The 26,647-nt window shown below is 35.0% G+C and overlaps 1 protein-coding gene across 7 annotated transcripts in view; it reads left to right on the top strand.

The window, feature by feature from the left end:
* Positions 1-26,647, top strand: part of ARID4B (AT-rich interaction domain 4B) — a 192,024-nt gene that overhangs the window by 148,973 nt on the left and 16,404 nt on the right. For 6 of the 7 annotated variants that reach the window (XR_002786002.2, XM_064276689.1, XM_064276688.1 and 3 more), the window contains 4 exons: positions 1,182-1,433; positions 15,894-15,978; positions 18,615-18,813; positions 25,354-26,568. Coding sequence is in view for 6 of the 7 variants with exons in the window: in XM_064276689.1 (XP_064132759.1) it covers positions 1,182-1,433; positions 15,894-15,978; positions 18,615-18,813; positions 25,354-26,568 (1,751 nt within the window). In the remaining variant the exon portion in view is untranslated. The remainder of the gene's footprint in view (positions 1-1,181; positions 1,434-15,893; positions 15,979-18,614; positions 18,814-25,353; positions 26,569-26,647) is intronic. The other variant, XM_023549294.2, reaches the window with a different exon arrangement.

Genomic DNA, 26,647 nt, shown 5'->3' with positions numbered 1-26,647 from the left:
GCGGGAGAAAGATGTCAAAGTCTGCTTGCATAAAGATTTACAGCCTTGGAAACCTTGTGGGGCAGTTCTACTCTGCCCTATAGCGTCGCTGTAAGTCGGAATCGACTCGGTGGCAATGGGTTTATTATGGCCATTCAGTTATAAAGCTTACTTAGCTGTCTTGTGGCTTCTGTTTTACGATATTAATTCATTTGTTAGCTGTACAGTGATTCATTTTGAGAGAAAACTATTGTAGTAAGCGTAGACGTACTACAGAGCAGATAAAAAGCTTATTTAAATATAGTGTGGAATTTCATACTGAAGTTTGTTGTTTTAGAAGTCTAGTCCTTGGAAAGATTTATAATTTTAAGATTTTCTTCAGTTTAATGAATACAAATTAGTGTCTAATATAAAAAACATGAATGTTCAATTTTAGAAAGTACATGGGGTATTGACAAGGTCAAAGTGATTGTAATGCAGCTTCTAGAATGGTTTGATTTTAGTTTTGCATTTTTTTAAAAAATTGGTCTCCGATAGACCTGTTTTTTGGAATCTGAAAGTTAAAAGGATTTATAAAAAAAAACTTTCAGTAAATATGTGGTGAAGAGAACAGAAATTGAAGTGTAGAAAGATAGAAATATCAGACTTGATGTGGTATTGATAGGAGGTTAGTGGAATATTCCTGTAAAAGATAAAACAGTATTTTAGCTATTATAACATTTGAAAATTCGGCCATAGTACCTTTTAGTGTTGTTAAAATTAGCCATCTGTTAGTAAAAAAATTGTTTTAAACATCCTAAGGCTGGAAATATTTGAATAAAAAATTAGTTTTAGTTAGAAAATGTAATTTTTTTTTGATCAACTGACATATAAAACACTTTTACATTAAAACACAGATTGTTACAGTCAACCTTTCTAGTTTCTTGCTGTTCAGCACAACTTCCATTCTTCTCGCTGATGGAAATTTAATACGCTTGTTTTTCAGTCTTCATTTTCTCTAGCCGTTATCTTTCTGCAACCATGGTCATCTTAAACATTTTTAGTTTTTAATATTAAATTGAAACTCAGAGAGTTTCATACACATGGAACCTGCTGTTCCCCGGAACAATCACAGCCACAATATTTATCAGTATATGTGGTTTGGAACTGAAAAGCTTATGAAGTATCTTTTATTAACTCTGCAATTTTTTAAACCTTTCAAGAGATGAAACGAATAAAGAGGAAGATGAAGATGATGAAGATGTAGAAGAGGAGGATGAGGAGGAGGAAGAAGATGAAGATGATGATGACAACAATGAGGAAGAGGAGTTTGAATGCTATCCACCAGGCATGAAAGTCCAAGTGCGGTATGGACGAGGGAAAAATCAAAAAATGTATGAAGCTAGTATTAAAGATTCTGATGTCGAAGGTGGAGAGGTCCTTTACTTGGTGCATTACTGCGGATGGAATGTGAGGTAACTTGAGTTTTAGCTAGTGATTATTACCTAAAAACACGTCTAAAATACTTTTCTATTTTAAAATTTAATTAATGAATTACAGACTTGTTAGTATTCTAATTGAGGTCATGATTCCATATTAAAAGTACTTAGTTTTTAGCATGTAAATATCTCACTTGGTGGCTCCCTACCTACTGTTTTGAGTACTTAGAGGATGTCTTAATGTTAAGAAAACTGAGGGCTACACAGTTGATATTTATGCAATAAATATAAATTAATAGAGAAAACATTTTTTGGTGAAATGATAGAAGAATCTCTTAAAAAAGTAAAAGAGATTTAGCTTCTTGATGTCTACACACCAGTTACGAGGCTACCTGCCTTCTTGCAATTTTACTACATTGCCACAATAACTTCTTCATAATCTTCTTAACTCATCATATTTCTTTCCTTCAGTAGGCAAGGATTTAAAAGTTGAGATTTCTTAAAAATTAGTTACTTCAAAAAGGTCTTATCTCCTCATTAAGAGCTCTTGCATTACAACCTTGTTGAAAAGTCTCAAAGATTTATTTGTATCTTTGAAACATTATGGTTAAAAATGTAGGCAAGTCTGCTTGACCAAAATAGAGCGTACTTTTCTGACTGTTACTAACCTAGGGAACTGAAAGATTGAGGTTCGATTTTAGGTTGTGTTCACTGACTTTAGTTTTTTTTCTTAACACAAGTTTTCTTTGTTTTACCCAAAGAAATTTTGTATTTCAGTTTTATCTAAGTTTGGCAGGCTGGTTTTAAGATCTTATCATTTCGTTGTCTTTGAAGAATAACAGTTCATTTTGCTGTGTTTGGTATTATATTTGAAATATGGTCTATGATAGAGTTGTAGCTCTTGAAAAATTAACCATAGAAGTTTTAAGTAGTGGTTTCATGGTACCTAGCTTCAGGGAGGATACAGTTCCTGTACTTTATATTTAAATTGTATTCCGTGGTTTGGGAAGTTATTAAGAGAATACCATCTAAAATTTTGTTTCTTAAAAGTACGTTTTGTTGTTGTCCTGTTGCAGCAATAGGAAGGCTCTAAAAGTATGGTCTAATCTGATTACCTTTCTTGTTCTGGGAAAAGTACAATTCTGATCCATTCTGATACTTAGAAGGAAGAAACAAGTCAGAAGAAGGTTTCTGAAGTTTTGCTTGGGAGTCATTCTCTGTTATTTCTAACCAAGAAGCTAGAATACCTATCATCAGTAGTTAGGTATATCAGTGGTACATAAGCTCTTCCAGATGACCGCTTTTTAACATTGTGTGTAATTTATCCTTTTGGCCGTTCGTTCTTACGCTGCTGCTGTGGTGCTTAATTTTCCTCACCTAAAGGGCTGGCTTTAATGATCATGTTCAGAAGAAGATATTTGAGATCTCACATGTAGCTGCTATAAGAATACTTTGCCCAGTTTTTTATGTTTATCATTTTGATCTTACTAATGATCTTATTACATATAAACGAAGAAGGAGTTCTACTCTGCTCTGCCTAGAATATAAATGTAAATAGAGAACACACTGGTTTAAATTAGGAAGAAATAATTGAATCAGCAAAAATTAATACTTACTAATTTATGCCCACAAGATAGATAAGAGCCACATCATCTTCTGCCTCTTCTCTCAGTACTTCTCCTTATTTTACTAGCTTAATCTAAAAAGGCAGTTTTCCTAGTGGCCTTTATGGAATACTTTAAATTGTGTGAAGAATAGATAGAATTTAGGAGTTCTCCAACTTTCACTATAATCAGGACTTAATTTGTTGTTGTTAAACAAAAGAGGCTTGTAAGGTCTAAGAATTGAGGTATTCATAAAATTATTCTGCAGTTAATATACAACTTTCTGTTACATTAAGAAAAGATGGACTAAACTTCTTTTTGATTAATCCTAGGGCACTTGGGTATTAGAGGAATGTCTAGTATTTTAGTTTTGAAATTGATAGGAGATAGGTTAGGATAAGAGAAGATTTTTTAATTGAGGCATTCAAGTTTTTAATAACATAGGGAAGAAAATGTAACCTGGTGCAGCAAGACATACTTGTGTTACTAAGAAGGATGCCATCTATTTCTGACAACTCAAGCATTGGTATGGTATGAACTTTCAAAAGAACCGAACTTAACATCTTGATGAAGACCTATAAGTGGATCTCTAGACACTCCAGCATCGTAGAGAAAAACAACTGTACTTCAGTAAATTGGGCAGTTAATTTTCTTGTAGGTAACATAATTATATCCCTGTTTCTCTTTGTAATAATAACTACAATGTCTGTCTTATTGATGAGTAAGCAATAATTACGATGTCTGTGGCTCCTTCGTTCTGAAGCTAATCTAATCAGGATTGCAAAAAAAATTCTCATCAGCTCTACAAATATTTTTCTGTTATTTGGGAGGCTTTCAACTTGATCTCTACATTATTTTTAAGAGATATAAAATTAGAAAGACTTACACTTGAAGATTCTTGAAAAGAATTTCATTTTCAGTTACAGTCATTTGTGATAATAGCAGTTTAGGAAATTTTGTATGGAGATACTTACATGGGTTTTTGTTGCATCTGAAATGTTTTCCAGCAAACAGATTTTTCATAAAGAAAGTAAGAATGTCTTTCTTAGTTTAAAAAAAAAAAAATAGTTTTTCTTCTTCTACAGTATTCCTTTTTTTCTGAAGTGCTGTATAAATCTTTAAATTAATTCTCATCTATACCACTTTTTCACAACTGAAAAATGTTGCTTTTGTTCTGTAAAGGATAGTGTTGGGCTAGTTTGTTCTTAACTGTAGGATGAAGAGACAGGCATTATTTTACTGCTTACACCACATGTACTGGAAACAGAACTATTGACCCAACCCACATTAATGGCTTATAAATGATTTAATCACGCTACAGAAGTTTTCAGATATAGCAACCGTAGATGAAACCGTTGTCCAACAGTAGAATTTATGGGGTTGCCACATACTTGTATTCCAAGTCAATGCTTTTTTATAATTTTTAAAACTCTTCTTAAAATAGTATTCAGTCTAGAAAAATGGAAAAATACATAAAAGTAGAAAAAAAAATCACTTTATTCTGTGTTTTAGGCTTTTAAAAATAGGCCTATATGCTTTTTGAAGTTATGGTCATACCTTAGTAATTTTAACAATGGCTTCTGTTATCCTGGAAACCCTGGTGGCCTAGTGGTTAAGTGCTGTGGCTGCTAACCAACAGGTCGGCAGTTTGAATCCGCCAGGCGCTCCTTGGAAACTCTGTGGCGCAGTTCTACTCTGTGCTATAGGGTCACTAGGAGTCGGAATCCACTTGATGGCTGCGGGTTGGTTTGTTTTTTTTTTTGGTCTGTTGTACTTGTTTTAACTTAAAAGTAACTTCTGTTAGTGATGTTTATATTTTATAGAAATTCTTTATCATTAGCTAATTGATACCTTTCACGCTTAAGTTTGTTAATCGTGTCATAAACATGGGATTGATCTTTGAAAGTTACACTTTGAAATGCACCTGCCATAAGCTCTGTTGAGTGTGTTGGATTTATCCTTAATTGAATAACAACTAAGTGTACTAGAACTATCTAGACTACTTGGCATGGGATTTAAAATACATCATTATTTTATCATGTTATAAAAGCGTTGATTTTTTGTTCCATTTCTGACTTGGCTTTCCATATCAAGGAGTTGGGAATTTGAATAGAGAAGTTTTTTTTTTTTTTTCCTGTTCTAGATCATTAACTGTGTTAAAGGATATGAAAGAGTAAGAGAAAAAGAGACATTTAAAAATTTCACCTGTAAATCTATGAAATAAGTAACGATACTTCTATTCCAACTGAAAATAAGATAAATTATACTTGAATATATTATTAGGAATAAAAATGTACTTTAGTAATTAAAAAAAAAAAAAATCTTAATTCACCAAGCAAGCTGAATCCTATTTGGTGGGAATGAAGAGAGGAACTAGTGTAAAGCTTTCACAGAGAATATGTTAAGTCCTACTATTTGTAATACTTAACTGCTTTTAAACAAATTTTATTTCTTTATTTAGCAAACGTGTTGAATACCTATGTACCCAGTACTATGCTTGGCACTAAGGATATGAAGAAAAGGTCCATCCCTGTAAGGAACTTGTGGTCCAGACAAGGGAATTATCCCACTAAGATTTATCATCTATTTATCCTACAATTCCTCTCCCTTTTTATGCCCACCTAGACAGCAACTAACAACAACAACCCTCATCTTATGTTGCTTAAGTTCACTGGTCAGTTGTCATAATCACTTCTTTTCACTCCTGTGCTCGTCCTTTGCCATTCCCTTGCTTTGTGGTACTCAGTTGACAATACCACAACAACCCTGATTAAATTTAACACTCCTGCTCCCTGCCTGTACCTTTGCAGCTGATCCTGACTGCAGTAAATCACACCACCATGCAGATTGGTCGTATTTTAAATTCATGACTGTGAACCTCAAAGTGGGCCCTATATGGTGTTGGTCCATTCCCATTCCTACTTTCTTAGGAAAGTATTTCATACTGTTTGTGTCTCCCCAAATTTCCAACATCTCCTTCCATTTTCACTGTCAGCCTGTGACCTTGCTTTTTATCTCATTGAGAATCTGCAGCAGTGAAAAGAGAATTTCTGTGGACTTCCACTACATCTACCCCTCCCTTCCTGCATCTGCAGCCACATTTTCTGCCTTCCCATCTTTAGCCATACACGTGTAATCCATGCTGCTATCTAAAACCAGTCTTCTAATTGCCATCCCCTCTTGCCTATTCAAAGACATGGTTGCAGCCGTTCTCCCCTTTTTTCTCTGTATTGTCAGTTTCTTGCTCTTTTCCATCTCCCTGCAGGCCTACTGTTATTTCTCTCATCTGAAAGAAAAAACCTTTCTTGCCCTCACTTTCCTATAATGTGCTGTTGTCTACTTTTTTTTTTTTTAAATCCAGTTTCTCTTCCCTTTTTATTTAAACCCTCTTCAGTCAGGCTTTTGCCCCAACCCCACCTCCAAAACTGGGCATATCAGCATCACCGGTGACCCCTGTGTAGCTGATTCCATACTCGTTTCTTGCCTTATCAGTGGCATTTGACCCAGCTGATCACGCCTCCCATGATACATTTTACTTGGTTTCCAGGGGCTGTAGCGGAAGTTACTTTCTTGTTTATTTTGCTGTCCTCAGAAGTAATCATTCCTCAGTTGTCCTGTGTTTTGCTCTTTTGTCTCTTCTTTTTTTGTCTTCGTTTTCTTCTTCTAATTGTTCCTTTCTTTTTTCCTTCACATATCCTTTTTTATTTTTTACCTTTTGTTCCTATTTTTCCAGTCCTAACTTAAATCGTTTTTCTGATACTAAATATTTCTGAAGTATTTTCCTGACTCAAAGGAATTTGACCCCTTGGTATATAACTACCATCTGGGACTGTAATTTTTTTTCCTTTTGTTTCCGTTCCCCCCCCCGCCCCCATATTATTCATTTTTCAAGCTTTCTATATCAGGACCACATTACTTCATATAACAAGTGATTTAATTTTAGAACATAAAAAACTTTTTCAGATTTTTTCCTTTAATATCATTTAATATCCTTGACCCATCCTTGACACAGTACCTGTCTAGCACATTGTAAGTATTCAGTGAATGTTGCACTAAAATGAACCTTGGCAACAAAATAGAAGTAGATCAGAAGTTACCCCCCCCCCCAAAAAAAAGCCATTGGTTTTTACAAATGATGCCTCTAGAATGATAAGAGACTGATGGGGGATTGGGACAGGTTTGGAGCCTCTTCTCAATTGTTTTTTGTGTCCTCTTTGGGTCATATAAAGAACCTATTTCCTAATTAGTAGACAGATGCTGCTGAGCCTGTGAGATGGGAATGAATTTGATTGGAGATGACTTTTTTTCCGAACTTAAGTCTCATTTTGTCCATTAAAAATTCTTTCAGCTCAATTTTTCTATTTCTTGCCTTCTCTAGAATGTTGTTTCTTTCCTTTTTTTATTCTTTCATGTTTTTAGATCCCTGCCATACTTCCACTGTGCATACTGTTAAATTTAGGAATATTGATATAAGAATACAAAGTTCTACTCATTATGCTTTTAAATACCCTGATAGTGATAGACTAGCATCCTCTGGATTAGGCAGAGCTATAAAAGCCAGGAACTCTGATAAATTGTCTGCTTTATTTCTGTATTGTAAAAGCTAGAGGCTAATAAATGAAGACCATTTGACAATGATTTCCAAGTATCTGTAAATTTGTTTTAAGGGGAGAGAAGAGAACATTGCCACTGTATTGTTCTCCAAGCCTTCATCCTCCCTTTGTGTACAATTTTTCCTATATGTGTCTCTTCTTGACGCCTCACTGTCATCTTCTCCAAATTCTCACCTCCACAAACCCTTGTGTCACATTCTTCAAGCCTACTCAGTTATACTCAGTTATGTTTATGACGTAAAGCAGATTAAAATTAAAAAGTACTATGGGAGCAAAAGGGCTTTGTGTACTGCTCACGTGAAAAATTCTTTTGTAGTCTTACATGTAGAGAAATTGAAAACAAAGTTTATAAGCAGTGAATAAAGTGAACATGAAAATTTTTACTTTAAAAAGTCACTTTTGAGTTAACTGTAGTTTTTAAGTACAAGTGAAAATAAACATTTCCTTCATTACAAAAAGATGAGTAGGTCAAGCTAGCTTTGTACTCAAATGGGCTTTAATTTTTCTATCTGTGTTCGACTTAATCAGAGTATTTACTAAATTTGGTCATGTTCATTCAGTAGTTTCTATAGATTGGCAGGTATATTTAACATAAAACATAACCCTGTAACGGTAGATTGACAGGTACATCTTTATCTGTCTAAATGTACACAAATACTGATTCCCTAAACTTATCAAATATTAGTAAACTTTTTTGTTATTTTTTTAAGTCAAGTATGTATCACAATATACAATTAGTGCCACATTTGTTAATCATCTGCAGTGGTCTTTATAAGCCTGGTAAATTGCTCTGTGATGTTTCCTTAATATTACATATTACCTCTGCCTAAAGACTTAAGACCTTTGCTTCATTTTACAATTATATTCCTTAGGAAAACCTACTGATATAATTACTATATCATCCTGTTGGGGTATTTGTGTCAGATATTATGGTTATGCTATAATATTCATGTTTCTATGATTCTGTTATATTCTTATTTATGATGAACACCGTTCCTGTCTCTTTGATATGAATTTAACAGTGTTATATAAAGTGGAAATGTGAACTGTTAATAGCATGTGTATGATTTTTGGATAATTTAATACTTTGATTTTTGTTTTTATTTTATCTGGGGTACATGGTTAAAAGCATTGAATTGCGTTCAGTAGGTCTTTCCATAAATTTTGCTTTAAGTATTCTTTCAGATTTAAAAAATGTGTATGTAAATTGAGAATATTATATAAAATTTATAAACTAAGCAAATATTGGTAAAATTGTTTATAAAGATTATAATTAATAATAACTAGTATTGCTTTTTACCATGGCTTGATGTTTTTTCCTATAATGATACCATACTTTTTTCATATATTCTCTCTTGATTAAGTAAGGAAGGTTAATTCCTCTTCTTGGAGCCCTGGTTGTACAGTGGTTAAGAGCTCAGCTGTTAACCAGAAGGTTGGCAGTTTGAATCCACCAGCCATTCCTTGGAAACCTTGTAGGGCAGTTCTACTCTGTCCTATAGAGTTGCTGAGTCAGAATCAACTCGATGGCAATGGGTAGTTCCCTTTCTTGGTGAAATAGCCTAAATTTCACCTTTAGATATGAGGTTTTTAAAAGTTAAACAAATTAGTTATATGACCTATTAACTTTTTTGTGTACAGATAAGCAAGATGTAAGATACATATTGTTAGCAATTATTAAATGAATCTATCCATTAAAAAAAAAAAGAATGATTTAATATTTTACTTAAATTGAAGGTTGGTCATCAGATTTCATTATAACCTGTATACATATTTCATACAGTGTGTTTTTAAGCATTATATCAGTTTAGTTTTGCTTATGAAATTAAAAAAAAATATTATTTTTTTTGCATGTAATTACTATTTTCTCTAAATCTGTGCCTTTTGGGTGTGTATCACAACATGCCAAAAATACTTCTTTGAAAGTGGTTTAGTTGTGTTTAAGAAAAATAAAAATCAGAATTGATGTGGGCACAGTAACCATTTCGGTGTCTTATATCTGGTTGACTAACAGTCATTTTAGCTTTTATTATTGCAAAATGATTTCTTAGATGATTTGCCAACACCTCCAAACAAAGATCATAAGGCTTTTCTCTTAGAATTCCATTTTTCTCTGGTGAGAGCAAGTATGCTATGGTCTCTGAATAATTTCTTGTAGCTTTATATGAATATTTTAATTCAATACATTTTAAAAATTCAGATTTTATGTGACTTCTTTGAGAAGGTTGGTATTGTTGCTTTTGTAATTACCTGTTTAGTGTTGTCTTCTCTGTTAAATTGTAAGCTCCTTGAGGGCAGGGGTTATGTTTATTGCATTCATTGCTGAGTACTGAGTGCCTAGTGCAGAGTCTAGCAGATAGTAAGTACCCAAGAAGTATTTGTTGAATAAGTTCACATGCAAACTTTTAGTCCTAGAGTCTCATAATTTTTCATTTTAGGGATCATCTCATCCAGCTTCGTCATTTTATGTAGGTCAGGGAACAGGCTTTCAGAAATTAAATGAGTTGCACATAAAATATTCTTTCACGTTTGCTTAGTTAGTTGAATGATTACAGTAGAAATATTCTCAGATAAGTCATGCGTACACCTTGAAAATATTTTCCTTAGTACATCAGATAAAGGTCAGATAAGAAAATGTATAGATTCTGTCTATAACTTACAAACTCTTTGCTGTCAAGACAATTCTAACTCATAGCAACCCTACAGGACAAAGTAGAACTGTTTCATAGGATTTCCAAGGCTGTAATCCTTATGGAGAAACCCTGGTGGCGTAGTGGTTAAGTGCTATGGCTGCTAACCAAAGGGTTGGCAGTTTGAATCCGCCAGGTGCTCCTTGGAAACTCTATGGGGCAGTTCTACTCTGTCCTGCAGGTTCACTATGAGTCGGAATCGACTTGACGGCACTGGGTTTGGTTTTGGTTTTTAATTTTTACGGAAGCAGACTGCCACATCTTTCTCCTGTGGAGCAGCTAGTAGGCTCGAACTGCCGACCTTTTGGTTGGCAGCCCAGTGTTTAACCACTGTGCCACTGGGGCTCCTTAATTTCGTCGATAGCATGCATTAATTATAACGAATTTGTTGATAACTTAATTGAAAAATATATGGATGAATCACTAGCAGACTTAGTTTTCTAACCTGGTACTTATTGTCTGTTTTTAAATGGAAGAATTTTGAAATTCTCTTTTCCTTGTGCCCTGGCAAACTATATTTCCTTTTGTCATGAAGAAGCCAATTACCCTCTTTCGGTCATAACCTCAAGAGGTAAAGTCCAACTAAAGGCAGGATAGTTTATATCACCAATCCAAGTTACCTGGTCTTCCACAGTCATCCTTCTAAGTACTCTTATTGCTTAGCGCAAAAGTTGCAGGTCAGTTTGTTCGTTGACCATCTGCTTAGCTTAAATTTACCTCTTCGTTTTCCAGCTACATTATCACTAAACATGATCACTTGTAATAACAGGCATGCTATCCTTGGAGACATACCTAGTTATTTGCAATAAGGTAATTTCTCTGAAGACCTGTTAAGCAGTAGAGAGATCTGATCAAAGTGTGCTTTAATTTTTTGATTCCCTGTGTGGTATTCAAAGCAGGGGGGAAAAAAAAATTGAACCCATTGCCATCGAGTCAATTCTGATTCATAGCCACCTTATAGGACAGGGTAGAACTGCTCCATAGGGTTTCCAAGGATCAGCTGGTGGATTCGAACTGCTGACCTTTTGGTTAGCAGCCCTAGCTCTTAACCACTGTGCCACCAGGGCCCTGCTTAAAGCAGAGTCAAGAATATGTCGGTGCAGGGATGACCAGTATAGATGAGGAAAGGACAGGGTGTCATGTATTTGGGAAGTCTAAGAAAAGATTAGTACCATTTTAAAACCAAAAAGTTTGTATTTGCCTTAGTTATTAATGTTCTTGTATTCTTGAAGAATGCATTTTGAGAGATGAGTGAATGGGTACCTCACTTGATATGTTACCACAAGGAGAAATGATTTGAGAAATATTTATGGTCTTCTTTTTTTTTTTTTTTAGCTGCAATTTTCTGCTCTTTGCCACTTCCTTCACAGTAATTTAAATTTTTATGGTATTCATGATATTTGAACTTGAGGCTAAATTTTTCTTACTGTTTTTTATCTGCATTGACTGTTTTCCTATTTATTTTGCTTAAAGTAAATGTGTTGTCACTTTTCACTACACATTAAATGTGTATTGTATAAAAAGTCTAACTTTATGCAGAATAAAAAAAAGAAACCCATTGCCGTCAAGTCGGTTCCGACTCATAGTGACCCTATAGGACAGAGTAGAACTGCCCCATAGGATTTCCAAGGAGCAGCTGGTGGATTCCAACTGTTATACAGAACAAACAAGATCAATTACAGCTTTTTCCTGCACTTCTGAACTGAATTCCCTTTACTCAAATCTTTATTCTTAGTACTTGGTAGGAAATCTGAGATCTTAAACCTATTGCCTCCTTTATTTAAATTAATTGGCACTCAGAAAACCAAGCTCGTTGCCATGGAGTCAGTCCTGACTCATAGCGACCCTATAGGACAGAGTACAACTTCTCCATAGGGTTTCCCACTACTGACCTTTTGGTTAGCAGCTAAGCTCTAAACCACTGTACCACCAGGGCTCTAGTTGGCACTAGTAAGATCAAAACTAAATTGATACAGTTCTTTCTTAAATAGTTTTAATATCTGTTGGAAATGATTTTTTTGGCACTATTTTTTTTCCACATGAATTTGTGTTTCTCTCCTTTCTGCAAAAGTATTCTGAAAAGAAAATAGAACACTGATAGTAGTAGTTACATAAAGGGACAGAACATTTCCTATTTTTAATATAGTGATCACTTATAGCTGCCAGTTTTCTAATTTTTTTCTTTGTAAGATTGATCAGGCATCTAAAGTGCTATTTAAAGCCTCATTAGGTTTTGAAACATTTGTCTTCCGATATGTTTATTTCATTGGTTCTCAATTTCCATTTAGTGAGGGCATTTGTAATTTGTAAAAGTTCCCTCATCCAAAATTTTCACGCATTGTTTTCACCTTACTCCCTCATCACAAGATTATACTGTGCATTTTTAATGAGGCTTTTTCAGTCCTGGCCTGTTACTCTTCCCTGTGCGTACTCGGAGTTGGTCCTGGCTGTCATTATTCTGGCACTGCACTGTTATAATAGTAGTCCTGTTCCCATTCGCCTCTGACTCCGCACATACTGCTTTTTGGCGAGTTATTACTTGCAAGATCAATTCACTCTGATGGTTTGAGTTTCTTAATCTGTGAGATCCGTTCACTAGCAGATTTTTAAGACATGTTCTAGTTCTAAAGGCTAATAATCATAATAACAATAGCAATACTGTATTTTTACATTTTATAGAAGTAGTATAAATATGCCTAAGAAAAGAAAAAAATTAAAGGATGATGTTGGAACAAGGGAATGCCTGAGTAACAACAACAAAAAGGCACAGAGAAAGTAGAAGGAATGCAAATAATAAAGAATCATAATACTAGCTTATTTTTATAGAATCATAAATTACCATGTAATTACTCCCAACAGGAAACATCCCAAGGAGTATTCCAAGGAATTTCATAAAGCCATACAGAATATTCAATAAGAATTAAAAAAAAATTGATATCCAAAATAGAAAGACTATCCAGAATGTAGTGTTTATATTACTACTGCTCAAATATTTTAGCAGTATTTGTAATTTGTTTGATCTAACAATTTGCCTTTTATTTGTCTTGTCTTGTCCAACACTCGCTTCACATAACAAATTTGACTGCTTACCTCCCTCTACTAACCAGTCCTCTCACACCATCTTTACTTTATAATTTGTTGGAGGAGAAAAAGATTACCATGGAGCATCCATTATTTTATCATTTATGTGTATATTCCTCCTACCTTGTTCCTAAAAGAATTTAAGCAACAAGCATCACTCTGCTCATACTCATAAATCTTCCTCTGTCAGTGAACTATTTTAAGCACGGGGACAGTGTGTTCTGGTTGTTTGACATGTATGGTTCTTCGTGTAAAATGTACAGACGTACAAGGTGATGGTTGCAGTCTTAAATTGTAAGCAAGTATTTTATCTTAATTCAAAATTATAATTCATGTCTAAAACATCACTCAAATGGGTTTTATTCTTGTTGTTAGTAAAAATGTCTTTGTCTAGCTTACACTGATGTTACGTATAACCATCATGGACTAGCTCAGCTAATCTTACAAGGGAAAAGACAAAACAAGAAACTTTGTTCTTTTTAAAATTATTTTGTTGTGCTTTAGGTGAAAATTTACAGCACAAATTAGTTTCTCATTCAAAAATTCATACATAAATTGTTTTGTGACTTTGGTTGTAATCTCCTCAGTGTGACAGCACTCTCTCCCTTTCCACCCCAAATTCCCTGTGTCCATTTGTCCAGTTTTCCTGTCCCTTCCTGCCTTCTCATCTTGCTTTTGGGCAGGAGTTGCCCAATTGGTCTCATATATTTAATTGAACTAAGAAGCATATTCCTCACATGTGTTATTGTTTGTTTCATGGGCCTATTTTGTTTTAAACAAAGTTGATATCATTGACTTCCTTCCATAATCATACTAAATAGAGAATCTTCTAGGAATTTACATTAAACTTTGCAGACAGCAGAGATATTTTCTGTTTGTTTTCCACCACCACCCCAGTTTGAGGAGGAACTGAGTTGCTTTCTTAAGCCTAATGCAGTTTTTGGCATTAATGAGAAAGTTAAATGTAGTAAAAATATAGGTGGGTGCTGCTGTGCCAGTATAAACACCAAAATAAATGTGTTTGGTAGAATAATAATACTTGCTTTAAAGTTTTTCAAAGTACTTATATATTTGATCCTCAAGAAGCCATATATAGTCAGTTTCACTTTATACAGAAATAAACTAAGCCTGATAAGAATGGCTTGACCAGGGCCACATAACTAGGAAGCATGGATTATGTTAAGACCTTCCTAAAGCTCACATCCTTTCTTCCCCTATTCTCTCTGATTCCCTCAACAACTTCCATCAGATAACCACAAGCACAATTCTGTGTGTTAAGTTTGAGTCTTTAGTTTTGTTGCAGGCAGTAGTTTGTACCAGCAGTATAACTTTGCTAGGGAGCTGCTACGGATACTTTCCAGGCCTACTGTAGAGCAGCAGTATAATTTATTGGTCAGATAATGACCTAGGTCAGTTTCCCCCTGATTTGGGATCTCTGATTATTTCACTTAGTACCTCTAGTGATGTGGACATTTTAGTTTAAAAGCTTATTTTCAGATATTCATGTTTTAAAGTTTAAAATGTCAGAGTTTTTTGTTTTCTCCAGTAAGTGTATATAACTATTGAACACGCTGTTAATTCTTTTTAACATGCTTATTCTTTCTAGCTGAGTGTTTATAAAGATAAACTGTTGTTTCTTCTTTGTTTTACACAGATAGCTTTATTGCAGTCAGTAGTAACTCGCATCCTGTAAAATTATGTAGACTATTAGCATTGAGTGGAGAGGGCATCACAGCTGTGTCTACTCTCAGTGTAGAAAGCACCTCATTATACTGAGAAGGTCCCTGGATGGCACAAACCGTTTGCACTCAACTACTAAAGGTTGGCGATTCAAACCTACCCAGCAGCACTGTGGAAGAAAGGCCTGGCGACTGCTTCCATAAAGATTATAGCCACGAAAACCCTATGTACTACTGTGTAACACATGGGGTTGTCATGAGTTGGAGTTGACCTTTTTTTTTATTTTATTTTTAATACTGAAAAGCTTTTTAGAGTAATGATTTCTAGTATTTGAGTAGGCATTATTTCTGTTCTTGCATTGTCCATAAATTATAAGAATATGATGCTTTTCTATTACATAAAACTAGCATATTACCTTAGCTTTCTGATGTGTCTAGAGAAGAATTACCTAAAGGCTGCTTAAAAACAAAACAAAAATTTTGGAAGTATAGAAAATATTGTAGTTTCTCCTAAAATTTATTGTACAGATTTGATTTATCTTTTTCTTAGAGCAGAGTAAGGAGCGCTAGTATAGGAGTCAAAGTGGTCTTGCTTTCTAGTTCTGGTTTAACCAGTAGCTAACACCATGCCCTTGGGCAAATCACTTCACCTCTGTTTGGGCTTTGGTAACTATTCATCATACAAGGAAGTTGAACTAAATGATCGCTAAGGTCCTTTCCAGTTCTAAAATATTAAGATTTTATATATGAATTTCTCTTTAATGTGTAATATTTACTTCTTTAGTATGTGTTTTGCTTGCATATTTATATTAATTTCCTTTAATTTTAGATATGATGAATGGATTAAAGCAGATAAAATAGTAAGACCTGCTGATAAAAATGTGCCAAAAATAAAACACCGGAAGAAAATAAAGGTAAGTACTTATTTTGCTACACACCGTAGCTCTTAACTAAAGAACTTTTCTTTTGAAACGATGCGGTTAAATGTGTGCCTTAGCCTTAGAGTTAGAAGCACTGTCCTGAAATGATGAATTTATCAAGTGCTGAGTTCTGGTACAAATAATTTCGTCAGGTTGTGAAAAGACATTTTGGAGACAGTCCTAAATGGTATCTGAGGTTTTATCAGTCTCAACATCGTAAAGCCACCCAGCCAGATTTCACTTAGCCATTTCATCTCTTCCTGCCCCTCTGGTTCCCAACTATGAGCTGTAGGAGACATGGGTTACTATAATAGCTGTACGCTATTCAGAGGTAGAAAACGAGGTGCCTGAAGGCAGATAAGAGCCTACTGACAGCTCTTGTTTTTCTTTTCATTTTTTTCTGACTTCAGGGAGTGGTATAGAGTATGTTCAGATGATCTATTAGCCACACTCCCTTCTAGATGTCATGGGGATATATTAATGAGTTCATGTGGAAAATTAATGTTACTTTTATGTATGATAGAATTACTCTTCATTCTAAGACTAAACCTTTTAAAATATTTGACAAGGAAGTACACTATTAACTAGGTTTTTAAGTATTTTTTATCTTAAGTGGTTTTTAATAGTTTGAATAGTACATGTAGTTGAAGTACTTAATAACCTACTGCTGTCGAGTTGATTCTGACTCACAGTGACCCTATGGGGCAGAGTAGAATTGCCCCATAGAGTTTCCAAGGAGCACCTGGTGGATTTGAACTGCCAACCTTTTGGTTAGCAGCCATAGCACTTAACCACTATGTCACCAGGGTTTCCGAAGTACTTAATAGTTCTAAAATTTAATCTTCATATTCAAAGTAAGGAGCTATATTTACTTTACTGCTAATAAATGATAGCCTAGTGGCCTGAGGTAGTGAAAGCTTTCTCCTAATGTGGTTTTTCTTATCTCACTGTAAAACTGAACCCAGGTTTTTTAATTTTCAGTATAGCAACCCAGTAGCTACATCTCAGGCCTTCTTAAACTTCTTTTAATCTTCACTACTTGTCTTTACTGGAATGTATGAATCAAGCTGTATTTAGCATTGTTCTTTAGTTATTTATTCGAAGAGCATTTTGCAACACTAGGAAAGCTAATTTTCTTACACAAAGCAAAGTTTAGAGCAGTACTTCTGAGGCAGAGGAGAAGACAGGGATTGTTGTTAGGTGCCATTGTGTTGGTTCCAACTCACAGCGACCCTATGTACAACAGAAGAACAGAAGGAAATGCTGCCCGGTCCTGAGCTGTCCTACAATTGTTGTTATCCTTAGAATTGTTGCAGCCAAGGATGGGGCGGGGGAAGCAATATTAGAATATCTCTTAGGAAGTTTTTTCTAAATACTTATGTCTGTTCAGTTCCTGGCCCTTCCCCAGGCGTATTCAAATTCCTAATCATAAGGGAATGGGCATGCAAATTTTGAAAAAGCTTTCTAAGTAATTTTCTGATATTGCACACCTCTTCCCTCACTCAATCTCAACTTACCTTGAGGACCACTTTTTTAGAGGTTGTCCTGTAACAACAGGCCTTTGAAAGCCATATTTGGACTGGAATAGACTATTTTGCCTTCATGTGAAAGAATTAAGCCCAGATGCCTCAAGGCAGCCAACCTCACAGTTGAGTGTGTGTCAGGATCACCCTTAAAACTCAGATTCCTGGGTCCCATCTCCAGACTTTCTGAAACAGCTGGTTTGAGGTTGGATCCAGGAATTTGCATATCTAACAAGTCACCTGAAGGTTTTGATGTTGCTAGGACAGGGACCACACTTTCAGAACAGCTACCTTAAAAGATTCATTATATATATGTTCTCTCCTGTTCATCCACAGTGGTATTAGCTATGTACCACCTTAGAGAATTGTGAAAATAGTCACTCATATTTTCTAGTCTGACTGTGTAACAGGACTTCAGAATTGTTTGCTGTTACTTCATGCCCTGAGATCCTGCCTGAAGTATTTTTTCTATAAATTATTTTAAAGCAAATTTAAAAAATGGTTTCCAAGAAATATTAGCTAATCTCTGCTTATCTACTTGAAAGCAGAAGATTTGAGAAAATTCATTTTTTTCCTGAAGCATTTATTTATGAGGGAGGAAGGTCGCCCCTGACTTGACTTTACAACATATCATTTATTTAGAGTTTCTCTCAGCTGACAACTGAATGAAAGTATTTAGAGTTTTGTCTTTCCCAGCCCAGCTTTTACAAGTTTTAAAACTAAGAGTTTCTTTTTTAAAAATAAATACTTAATTTAAACCTATTGTGATGTAATTTTGAAAACTTTGTAACACCAATTTTTAGCGGTATATAGGCTTGCTAGTCTTAATAGCCTATCTGATTGCTAATTTGATTCTCACTATTAAAACATGTCATTAATACTATACAAAAACATTTTGCTCTCCCTGTAGTATTTTGCTAAATAACTTTCAAAAAACTTCTTTGACTGTTTTGGTGGAGTCTTTTTATATTTTTCCTTTATATGTTAAGTATTTAATAATACATTCTATAACTTTGAGTTAAAATGAATATTGACATTGTTACTAATAAATAGGTGATGGTAAGTTATGGCTAATGTGACATACTCTTTTCTTTTTTCTTAACCTAGAATAAATTAGACAAAGAAAAGGACAAAGATGAAAAATACTCTCCCAAAAACTGTAAACTTCGGCGCTTGTCAAAACCACCATTTCAGACAAATCCATCTCCTGAAATGGTATCCAAACTGGATCTTACTGATGCCAAAAACTCTGATACAGCTCATATTAAATCCATAGAAATTACCTCTATCCTTAATGGACTTCAAGGTAAACATAACATCCTGCTGCATGCAAGTATTTGATTTTTGTTTTTATAAGTCAAATTCTATAACTAATTCAGTGAGATTATAAGAATTGTTTTTTAATTGAACCAGAATTTTGTTCTCTACTATTACTTGAAATAAAAGCGGCCATTGGTTGAGGCTTAGAAATCTTTTTGCTATTAATAGATATAAAGGCAACATTAAATTTTAACTAAAATTTAATATCCTGCAGCATTGTTACTGTGTATTTTTTAGGCACCATCCTTTCTATTGCCGTGTAAAAGCATAGTTTGTATTATACAATATCAAACTATAAAACTCTGCAGCACTGACAGTTCTTGTAAAGAATGCCAAACTTTGCTTATTTTGGTGTCACTATTATTATTTCTTTTATGATGGCACTATTTTGTAATATATATGGTAGAATGAAGTAAATTTCCAATAATAAAAGCAATAAGGACTGGAGGGGGAGATATACTAAGTCTGACTGGGCAGGGAAAGGGGGGATCTGATCTATCAAACCAAAGTAAAAGAATACGTCACCACAAAATACTTTATATTTTCAAATAACTTGAAGAGAATTTTTATTTTTTTTGTATGTAATGAAAATTGCTTTTCGTCTATTTTATTTCAAGTGGATATTTATATGAACTCATTCTATAAACAAAAGCTATAAATATTTGAAAGCTCATTTAAAATTTTTTTCAGTTGTCTTAGACACACAAAGTAATATATAGAAAATATATATAAAGAACAATAATCTGAACATTAGTATGTCTACCACATGGTAGAACAAAGAGAATGTACTTATAAGGATTCTGTGTCCGCTTTCCTCACCCTAAAAGTATCCTGACTTTAGCGTAATCATTGCTTAACTTTACTTTGTAATTGTTTTACCTACGCATATATTCCTAGTCAGAATATTGTTTAGTTTTTAAAAACTGAGTAGTAAGTATAAACCTAGCTATGGAAAAAAAGGGCAGTATTTCCACTTAGACAAAGGCTCCCTGAGAATGTTATCTATTATAGAGTCTCCAGGTGATATTCTGGTTTCAGCTTCAGTTTCTCTGAGAAAAGCCCCACTAGGGAATTCAGTGTGGCAAGGTCATAAGTGAGTTCTGGAAAGCACCAGGGACTCATGACAGTTAGGATATCTGGCATAGTTGTAGTGGATGACTTGCAGGAGTATCCTTAGTTGGGAGTAGGCTGATCTGTATTTTCTGATTCTAGACTTACTAAGATTTACCTCTAGCTTTCAAGGAAAGGGCAAAGCAGAATGTTTCTGCTAGGAGAAATGATGTTCTTGGCCCATCCAGGTAACAGCACATGGGACATTCAGGGGAGCGTTGCAATTCTATCAGCAGCACGTTGTCAGAACAAGCTACATCTAAGAATCTAGTTAGGTTCCCCTGGGCTTTCAAAGACTGAATAATGTCAGCAGGCATCTTAGTGTTGATAATCCTTAGTACAACTTTCTTTTGAGTAACACTGCACTAGAGTGGACTGGTTTCCTTCTACATCTGCTGCACAGCTGTCTTCCTAGAGCGATCCCATTCTAGGAATCTTTTCAACATAGTTCTTTTAATTCCTTTGTTTTCTAAAAGCATCTCATCTTTTACCCTCTCCCTCCATCCTTGGTTTATTCTCATTTTGATAGAGGCACATCCTCCAGTAGCTTCTTAAGAACAAGTGCATTACAGGGAAGGTAAATTTTAGTGACTCTGCAAGTCTGCAGATATTTTTATTCTGCATCATAGTTTGTCTGGGTTGCAAGTTTTACCTTTAGTATTTTACTGGGATTGTTCGGTTGTCTTTTTGCTTCCAGTGTTGCTTCTGTGAAGTCGACAGTTCTTAAAATTCCTGATTCTTTGTATGTGACTTGTTTTACTGTTTGATTTTTGCTTTTCTCCCTCTCCCTGGAATTTCCAAGACTGTTTGTTTCTGATGTCCTAAAATTCCAGTGACGTGTGCCTTACGCGGATCTGTTTTCATCCATTGCGCTTTATCCTTGGTAGGCTCGTTTAGTCTAGAAACTCCTGTCTTTTTGTCCTGGGCAGTTTTCTTGAATTATTTTGTTATTTCCTCCTCTGTATGTTTACTGTTCCCTTATTTTTGACGTACATTATTTAGATATTGTATCTTTTGAGATACATTCTAATGTGCTTATCTTTTTTTGGTTTATTTTTCATTCTTCTGTCTTTGTCTTCTAATTTCCTAGAGATTTTCTTACCTTTGTCTTTTAATCCTTTTATTGAATGCTGTAATGTTTATTGACTGCTATGTTTTTAATTTTCGAGCGCTCTTATTTTCTGCATGTTTTTATACTATTTTGTTCTTGTATAATATGGGTACAGTGTTTTGCCAGCCTCACACGATCTTATTGTTCGAAGAATATTGTCATTTTTTTTAAGTTTTGTTTTGCATGGTCATTTTACCTCCAATTTGTTGTTTTCTGTTTTATTGTTTTGATCTCTTCCCTGCTAAGATTTTTTTTTCTTGGCTACCTTTTCATGATTATGAGCAAAAGACTGAATACTGATTTAGAATCTCTGGCATGTGGCTAGGGTTTGTTAACTTTGAGTTTTACTGGGAGTTCCTCCATGTCAGATCTTTAAGATTCCAGAGAGAAGAGGCTCCCAATCTCTTGGCGGGAGGGTAAAGGACTGGCTTCTACTATTCCATGACCTAGTTGAAGAAAAGGTTGGAAAAAGGGAAGTCTTAGCAGTTGAGGAAGGAGCCCTGGTACAGTCGTTAAGCACTTGGCTGCTAACCAAAAAAGTTGGCTGTTTAAACCCATCAGCCCCTCTGTGGGAGAAAGATGTGGCAGTCTGTTTCTGTAAGGATTTATAGGCTCAGAAACCTTATGGGAGCAGTTCTACTTTGTCCTACAGGGTCACTATGAGTCAGAATTGACTCGATGGGCAACGGGTTTTAGAAGTGTAGGAAAGGGGGAGTCTTAGCATATGTTCACTTAACCGCCCTGGTTTCAGCATCACAGCTGTATCTGCGTTCAACAGTTCTTATCATCTCCCAGCCAGAAACCCTCTGTTTTACCATCGTTAGAGAATAAACTTATAGAGGGGTAGTCACCAATCAGCCTGGAATAGGAGTAAGAATCTAGGAATCTGCGTGTCAAAGGTATTCGCCCAATCCCTCCCCCTTTTTTCAATTTAACAGGTACTTTTGGTGCAGCCAGTTATTATTGAGGATTGTATGGCAAACTGGGTTGGTTCTCGCTCCCATCACTGCTGGCTTGAGATTTAGCTTTCTTGGGTCTGTTTCATTCATCCATTTGCTTTCTGCCTTACAAATTCTGTTGCTGTTCTCTCCTGGTTTTCCCTCTTCTTAAAGGTTTATATTATTTCAGAAATTGTTTTTATGTACCACTATACCATTCTTTATACCATAGGGGAACCCTGGTGGTGTGGTGGTGAAGTGTCACGGCTACTAACCAAAAGGTCGGCAGTTCAAATCTAGCAGGTGCTCCTTGGAAACCCTATGGGGCAGTTCTACTCTGTCCTACATAGGGTCCCTATGAGTCAGAATCAACTCGACAGCAACAGGTTTTAGATATACCGTGGGGTGTGTGTGTATTTTTATATATGTATATAAAGTCTTCATACAAATGTGATCATACGAACCCTGCTTTTTTTTCACTTGGTAATAAATGTTACAACTCTTCCCATATTAGCACATCCATATCTATTTATTTAGTTTAGGTATTTGTTTTTTTCATGTTATAAAAAATTTGACAGGAAACATCCATATCGGGATTTCAGATATTCTTTTCTTTATATTTTTTCTTTGCCGAGTTTTAATTTTTGCTCATCAATTGAAATTCAAGGCATCTCAAATATTTCCAATTAAAAATTATTGCTCATATGTATGCATATGTATATATCAAGAAAATTTCATTCCACATGTGAGTGTAGAACACAGACAACTAGGAGTTTATCCCGTTTGCATGAGATATGCTGGGAACAGGATAGAGAGTAGGTTGTGGGTTGGAGTTCTGTGGAGAAATTGAATGCCCCAGAGAAAAATCTTCTATATCCTGGCATAGGAAGCCCCCTAGAGTAAACTGGATCCTTGATCAAAAACCTTAACGGAAAACTTTTCAATAGTAAATCCTACCAACACAGGTTTTGGTAAGTCACCCTTGAATATGAATCAAGAAAAGCTCCAGCATAAAAGATAAAGACCAAAGCAAACATAAGAAACCACCGTGAGGAAACAGATAAGAAGGTAACAAAAGTAAACTATTAATAATCTCACTAATTATTAGTAATATCAGAGAACCTATTGCATCCGTAAAATAAGAAAAGGATATAATGAAAAATAATCAGACAACAGGAAAAACTTGGAATTAAAATTTGAAATTCAAACTTAATAGAGGGCTTAGAATTTAAAGTTGATAAAAATTTCCAGGAAGTATAAAAAGAGCAACGGTAGAAATTTTAGAGAAGAGATAAGTGACATAGAGTATCAGTCTAGGAACAGTGAAGACAAAACGAGGGAACAATAAAAACAGAGGGAAGGAAATTCGCAAATAAGTAAATTTCCAGAATTGACAGACAAAAATCTTTAAGTTGAAAGTGCCCACCAGGTGCCTGATAAAAGTAGTGAAGAAAGAGCCATGTCAGAGTACATTATGATGAAATTATAAACTAACAGGAATAAAAAAAAAAACGCCACAAAGGAATGAGAAACCAAATGAGAACAGTGTTTTCAGTATTACGAAGGAGCAGTGTCTTTAAATTCTGAGGGAAAATAATTTCAGTCTGAAATTTTGTAACCAGTTAAGCTGTCAATCAGACAATAAAATTTGAAATAGGGATATATTCAGACATCAAGAACAAAAAGTATTTATCTTCCATGTGCTTTTTTAGGAAACTGCTAGATGATAATAGATGATAGTTTCGTTCTGTTGTGCATAGGGTTGCTGTGAGTCGGAACCGACTCAACGGCACCTAACAACAACAACAACTAGATGGTATGCTCCAACACAGCATGAGAGTAAACCAAGAAAGAAGTTAGGAGATCCATTTAATTCATTATGAGATTCATTTCATGTAATTCAAGAGAAAACGTTGAAGGAAATTCTCAGGATGACACCTAGAGAGCAGACCCAGAGGGCAGCCAACCAGCTGGAGTAGAAAATAGGTCTCCAATATAGAGAGATTTGGTGAAAAAGAGGGAAGTGGATAGAATGCTTAATGGAGCAATTGAAAAAAATGTGGAAGATATTGTATGCAGAAAAGAAAGGCAATGGGAAGCTCTTGGAAAAATAAAATGCTATACACAAAAGGAAAATTTGTCAAGTGCTCTACTTACTTTTGTAGTAAACCATATTTACATATATTATAAATACTATATTTCAATGACTAAAACTAATTATGTATAGAAAGAATGGGGGAAGAGAAAAGTCCTCATTGCTCATAGCAGGCTGAAGTTTTCATAAATCAACAAATAGTATATTATTCAAAGATGGCAATAACTATCAGAGGAAATAGTTATAAAACTTTGGAGTAGTTGATTTTGGAGGCTGAGTGGGAGAAGGGGGGACTGTTGGCTTTTCATTATGAGTCTAAAATTGTTTCTGTAACTATGTATTGCTTTGTCATGCAACAACACATTGAAAAGATTAAATGTTTAAACCTTTTTAATTGTTTCAATTTTTTTTACATTTTACAAACTTAGCTGAAGAACATACATGGATTTGTCAATGCAGTGCCGTAATTAAAATTCTGATTTCTCAAGTCAAATGACTTAGATGTAGATCTCAACTTGAACTAGCTTTTTGACCATGGGCACCTTAATCTTGAAATGTCAGACTCCAAAACCGTAAAACGGGGCTAGTGATAACGTAGATTTCATAGGGTTATTGTGAAGATTGAATGAGATGATCTGTGCAAAGCCTATCAAGGTACCTGGCATGTAGTAATCTCTCAATAAATGTTTTCTTAAAATAATAATAAAAGCTATTATTTTTGTGCTTAATTGATTTACTACAATGAACATTTAAGGAGTAATTTCTGTAAATATTTTTATATAAGGTATGAGTTATTTAAATTAATCGTGTCCATTTTTTAAAGTATCATGAAAATCCATTGTTGATAAATCTTTGAATTGTCATTATTACATTGAAAATGAAGGCCACAATTTTATAAGACTACAGACTGTGGAATTAGAATAACCTAGGATTACATCCTGACTTCACTACTTCCTACTCATATAAATTTGGGAAAATTCCTTTTTTTTTTTTTTTAATGATCAGCTTTACTGAGGTATAATTTGCACATAGTAAAATTCACCACTTACATGTTTACAATTGGATGCCTTTTGGCAAAAAGTATACAGTAGTTTAATCACCACGACAGTCATGATATAGAACATTTCCATCATTGGGTGAGTATCTTAACCTCTCTGAACCTCAGTTTCTTTACCTATAAAATACAGATAAAACCTAGCGCCTAAGGTGACTATGAACATAGGAGACATTGCTAGTGTTCTTATAATTATCTATTTTTTTCTTTTTTTCTAGCTTCTGAAAGTTCTGCTGAGGACAGTGAGCAGGAAGATGAGACAAGTGCCCAGGACTTGGACAGTAATGGCAAAGAAGAATCTAAGACTGATCATTTGGCCCACAGCAGAAATGATCTTATTTCAAAAGAGGAACAGAACAGTTCATCTTTGCTAGAAGAAAACAAAGTCCATGCAGATTTGGTAATATCCAAACCAGTATCAAAATCTCCAGAAAGATTAAGAAAAGATGTAGAAGGATTATCGGAAGATACTGATGATGAAGAAGAGGATGAAATTGCAAAAAAGAGAAAGGATGTCAAGAAGGACACAACAGAGAAATCTTCAAAACCACAGGTAAAACGTGGTAAAAGAAGGCATTGCAATACAGAGGAATGTTTAAAAACTGGATCACCTGGCAAAAAGGAAGAGAAGGTCAAGAACAAAGAATCACTTTGCATAGAAAACAGTAGCAACAGCTCTTCAGATGAAGATGAAGAAGAAAAATCAAAAGCAAAGATGACACCAACTAAGAAATATAATGGTTTGGAGGAAAAAAGAAAATCTCTACGGACAACTGGTTTCTATTCAGGATTTTCAGAAGTGGCAGAAAAAAGGATAAAACTTTTAAATAACTCTGATGAAAGACTTCAGAACAGCAGAGTTAAAGATCGAAAAGACGTCTGGTCAAGTATTCAGGGACAGTGGCCTAAAAAAACGCTGAAAGAACTTTTTTCAGACTCTGATACGGAGGCTGCAGCTTCTCCACCCCATCCTTCTCCTGAGGAGGCAGCAGCAGAGGAGCCGCTGCAGACAGTAGCAGAAGAGGAGAGTCGTTCACCCAGTGCAGAGCTAGAAAAACCACTACCAGTCAGTGTCGATAGTAAACCTGCTGAGGATAAAACAGTGGAAGTCAGTGACAAAAAAGCAGAATTTCCAAGTAGTGGCAGTAATTCAGTGCTCAACACCCCTCCTACTACACCAGAATCACCTTCATCAGTCACTGTAACGGAAGCCAGTCGGCAGCAATCTTCTGTAACAGTATCAGAAACATTGGCTCCAAACCAAGAAGAAGTTCGAAGTATCAAGAGTGAAACTGATAGCACAATTGAGGTGGATAGTGTTGCAGGGGAGCTCCAAGACCTCCAGTCTGAAGGGAATAGCTCACCAACAGGCTTTGATGCGAGTGTGAGCTCCAGCAGTAGTAATCAGCCAGAACCAGAACATCCTGAAAAAGGTGAGAAGGAGAAAGTATATGTTGAGTTATTTTAGGATATCCCCTCTTAAATGTGTAATGGTTTCGCAGTATCTCTTGT

The sequence above is a fragment of the Loxodonta africana genome, chromosome 25 (assembly GCF_030014295.1).
Source record: "Loxodonta africana isolate mLoxAfr1 chromosome 25, mLoxAfr1.hap2, whole genome shotgun sequence".
NCBI classification, from domain to species: domain Eukaryota; kingdom Metazoa; phylum Chordata; class Mammalia; order Proboscidea; family Elephantidae; genus Loxodonta; species Loxodonta africana.
Note: the sequence above shows the minus strand (reverse complement) of the source record. Positions and strands in the feature narration are given on the sequence as shown.